The sequence below is a fragment of the Microtus ochrogaster genome, unplaced genomic scaffold (genome assembly GCF_000317375.1).
Source record: "Microtus ochrogaster isolate Prairie Vole_2 unplaced genomic scaffold, MicOch1.0 UNK81, whole genome shotgun sequence".
In the NCBI taxonomy this organism is placed as follows: Eukaryota; Metazoa; Chordata; class Mammalia; order Rodentia; family Cricetidae; genus Microtus; species Microtus ochrogaster.
The window spans coordinates 883,129-886,917 of record NW_004949179.1 but is presented as its reverse complement, the minus strand read 5'-3'; the positions used below and the strand labels follow the sequence as shown (position 1 = coordinate 886,917).

Genomic DNA, 3,789 nt, shown 5'->3' with positions numbered 1-3,789 from the left:
CGGTGAGTGTGTGTGTGGTGAGTGCACACGTGCTCCATGGTGGGTGTGTGGGTGATGAGTGCACACGTGCTCCACGTGTGCACATGGAGGACGGAGGACATCTTGCATGCATCAGTTCTTTCCTTGTGTGCATCCTGGGTTTCCAACTCAAGTGTCAGGTTTAGCAGCCAGTACCTTAACCCCTGAGCAATCCTACAGGCTTGCACACCTCCCCCATCTCTTCTCTGGAGATTGATCTCATGTAGCCCAGGCTAGCCTCACACAGTGAAACCTAGGTTGCCCGTGAACTCCTGATACTGCTTCCACATCCTCATGTACCCAGCAGGGGTGAAGTCGTAATGAACTCCTTGCTGCCCGAGGGACTGGCCGGACGTGGGAGCTGTGTATCCATGTGGAGGCTCTCTGAGCCCTAGAGCTATCCTCTTGTTTCCTCCATGGCCTCAGGCCTGCACTAGCACACGGATGTCTACTGTCCCCTGTGCTGGGACTGTGGCTGGTTACAGGGTGCCCTGCCAGCAGGGGTGGCAGCAGGAATAGCTGTGACCCCCGTTCTAAGAGGGCCAGGTCTTCCAGGTCCACTGCCACCCAGGTGCGTATTGGGCCCCATGTCCCTCTAGGCCCAGCTGCTCTCCCTGGGGCTCAGCGAGGCCATTCTGGGGAGCTGCTGCAGGCAAGCCAACTGGGGCATCGATGCTATTTTTACTGTGGATTTGGGGGCGGGTGGGCGGCCCAGCCAGCCATGCCTTTTAAAGGCACCCCCGCTCTGGCAGTGTAGCCTGCGAGGCCTTAAAAGGCAAAACTCTGTGTCGTCTGGTCTGGCCTCTTTTCTCACTGAAGTGTTCAAGGACTGGTGGGGACTCTTGAGGGCCAGGCCGAGGTCGGGTCTGGGAGCTGTTCCTCGTGGCTGCAGGAGGGCCCTGGGTGCTGACCCACAGAACGGTGCTATTAGGTGGCATCCATGGCACCCACGGCCTCCCTCTTGGTGTGACCTGAGCTGGGCTGCATGAAGCTCACTGTGGGTTGACATCATCTTTGATGATGGGGGCCTGTCCCTCCCTTTCTGAGAGCTATCAGGAAAGCCTGCCACAGTTGTGAGGGCTGCTCTGAAGTGACAGGAATGACAGACCTCTGCTTCCTGCTGGGAGCTGAGACTTGACCCCAGGCCTTCCCAGAACCCGCGTGTATGAGTCTGCTTCATCTTACCAGCTGCTGCCTGACTCCAGAGACCCTGACAGAGGTCTCACGCAGGCTGGGGACTGAGCTGACTCTGGTCAGATCTCCAGAGCTTTCCCTGAAGACAGCAGTAATGGACAGAGTAATGCCCTTGGGACCTAGACCGGGGGAACGGGAAGTTATCCTGCCTGCAGGGAGTCAGTGAAGAGACCCCGGATTCTTGTAGTGGTGGAAAGAACAGGCTACCACTGTCTCTGGAACTCATGGGCAACAGGTAGCTGCAAATCTGCAACTGGTGTCTCTTCAAGAGACCCACTGGCTGGCCTTGGGGGTTGGGGGGCCCTTGCAGAGGTGCCAGCAGTAATGGTTGGGTTCCCTTGCTGCTACACAGGGTGGGTGAGGGCAGAACATAGCTTGGGTGCACTGCCAGCCCTGCTCACAGGTGTGTTGCCACCTTCAGGGCCATGTTCACCGGTGGCATGCGCGAGGCCAGCCAGGCGATCATCCAGCTGCACGGTGTGTCTGCACGAGGCCTGCGCCACATCATTGACTTCGCCTACAGTGCGGAGGTGACATTGGACCTGGACTGCGTGCAGGATGTGCTGGGTGCCGCTGTGTTCCTGCAGATGCTGCCGGTGGTGGAGCTGTGCGAGGACTTTCTGAAAGCCGCCATGAGTGTGGAGACATGCCTGCACATTGGACAGATGGCTACCACCTTCAGCCTGGCATCGCTGCGAGAGTCGGTGGATGCCTTCACGTTCCGCCACTTCCTGCAGATTGCCGCTGAGGAAGACTTCCTGCGCCTGCCACTCGAGCGCCTTGTTTTTTTCCTGCAAAGCAACCGGCTGCAGAGCTGCACCGAGATCGACCTGTTCCGCGCTGCTGTGCGCTGGCTGCAGCATGATCCCGCCCGCCGTGCCCGTGCCAGCCTCGTGCTGCGCCATGTGCGCTTCCCGCTCATGCAGCCGGCCGAGCTGGTGGACAGTGTGCAGACGCTCGATGTCATGCTGGACGATGCCCTGTGTCGCCAATATCTGCTGGAGGCCTTCAGCTACCACGTGTTGCCTTGTCGCCAGCATGACATGCAGTCGCCGCGAACAGCTGTACGCTCGGATGTAACATCCCTAGTGGCCTTCGGAGGCACACCCTATACTGACAGTGACCGAGCAGTCAGCAGCAAGGTATTTCAGCTGCCTGAGCCTGGGGCCCGCCACTTCCGCGAGCTCACGGAGATGGAGCTAGGCTGCAGCCACGCAGGCGTGGCTGTACTTGATAACTTTGTGTACGTGGCAGGTGGCCAGCACCTGCAGCACCGCAGTGGCGAGGGCGCCGTGGACGCCTGCTACCGCTACGACCCGCAGCGCAATCGCTGGCTGCGGCTGAGGGCGCTGCATGAGAGCCGCGTGCAGTTCCAGCTCACAGCACTGGGTGGATTGTTGTATGCCACTGGTGGCCGCAATCGCGCAGGCAGCCTGGCTTCTGTGGAGCGCTACTGCCCCCGCCGTGACAGCTGGGACTTTGCTTGCCCGCTCAAGCGTCGCACTTGGGGCCATGCGGGCGCTGCAGCTGGTGGTCGCCTCTACATCTCAGGTGGCTATGGTGTCTCTGCTGAGGACAAGAAGGCGGTACAGTGCTACGATCCTGCGGCTGATCGTTGGGAGCCCAAGGCACCTATGCATGAGCCTCGCGTGCTGCACGCTATGCTGGGTGCTGCAGGCCGCATCTATGCCCTCGGTGGCCGCATGGACCATGTGGACCACTGCTTCGATGTGCTTGCAGTGGAGTACTACGTGCCTGATACTGACCAATGGACCAGTGTGGCCCCTATGCGCACCGGCCAGTCAGAGGCCGGCTGCTGCCTACTGGAAAGGAAGATCTACATTGTGGGTGGCTACAATTGGAGGCTGAACAATGTCACAGGCATTGTGCAGGTGTACAACACTGAGACAGACGAGTGGGAGAGAGACCTACACTTCCCCGAGTCCTTCGCAGGCATTGCCTGTGCCGCTGTCCTGCTGCCCCGCACTGGCCACGGGAGGTAGCTCTGATTCTGGCCTGCCTGTGTTCCCCATGAGTGTCGGATCCCCAGCCCTCGGGGCCCCTACTTTTCAGCCCTGAGACAGCAGAGAGATCTGGTCCCAGAGCTATGGGCAACACGTAGCCACTGCCCAGGGTGCATCTCTGTGCTGTCCTGTGTGACTCAGCCTCGATTTCCCTCAGTCCTGGCCACACACTCAAAAATAAACATGTGGACACAAAATACCCAAGTCCCGATAGGAACTGCCCTTCCCTGTGTCCCGGCCAGTTAAAATCCTGGCTGTCCAGTGGGCATAGGCACTGCCACCAAGCCCGATAACCAGAGCTCTGTCTTGGGACCCACAAGGCAGAAAGAGACTGACTTCTTAAAATTTCCCTCTGATCTCCACGTGGGCACAGGGCACACATATGTACACAATCAAAGGAGTGTGATTTAAGACGCTGTAGATAAGCTCTCCTGGTGCCTGGGCAGCACTCAGGACGCTGGAGCCAAAGGGTGCCCCAGAGGCACTGTGACAGATGGCAGATACAGAGACACATATCTTCACCCTAATCCCCTGACTCTCGTGACACGCACAC

At 59.1% G+C, this 3,789-nt stretch overlaps 1 protein-coding gene across 3 annotated transcripts in view; it reads left to right on the top strand.

Moving 5' to 3' along the window:
- Positions 1–3,435, top strand: part of Klhl26 (kelch like family member 26) — a 25,311-nt gene extending 21,876 nt beyond the window's left edge. For all 3 annotated transcript variants that reach the window (XM_005370554.3, XM_026777758.1, XM_026777757.1), the window contains exon 3: positions 1,634–3,435. In XM_005370554.3, the coding sequence (XP_005370611.1) occupies positions 1,634–3,215 (1,582 nt within the window). In that variant the 3' untranslated portion in view covers positions 3,216–3,435. The remainder of the gene's footprint in view (positions 1–1,633) is intronic.
- The last annotated feature ends 354 nt before the right edge of the window (positions 3,436–3,789 follow it).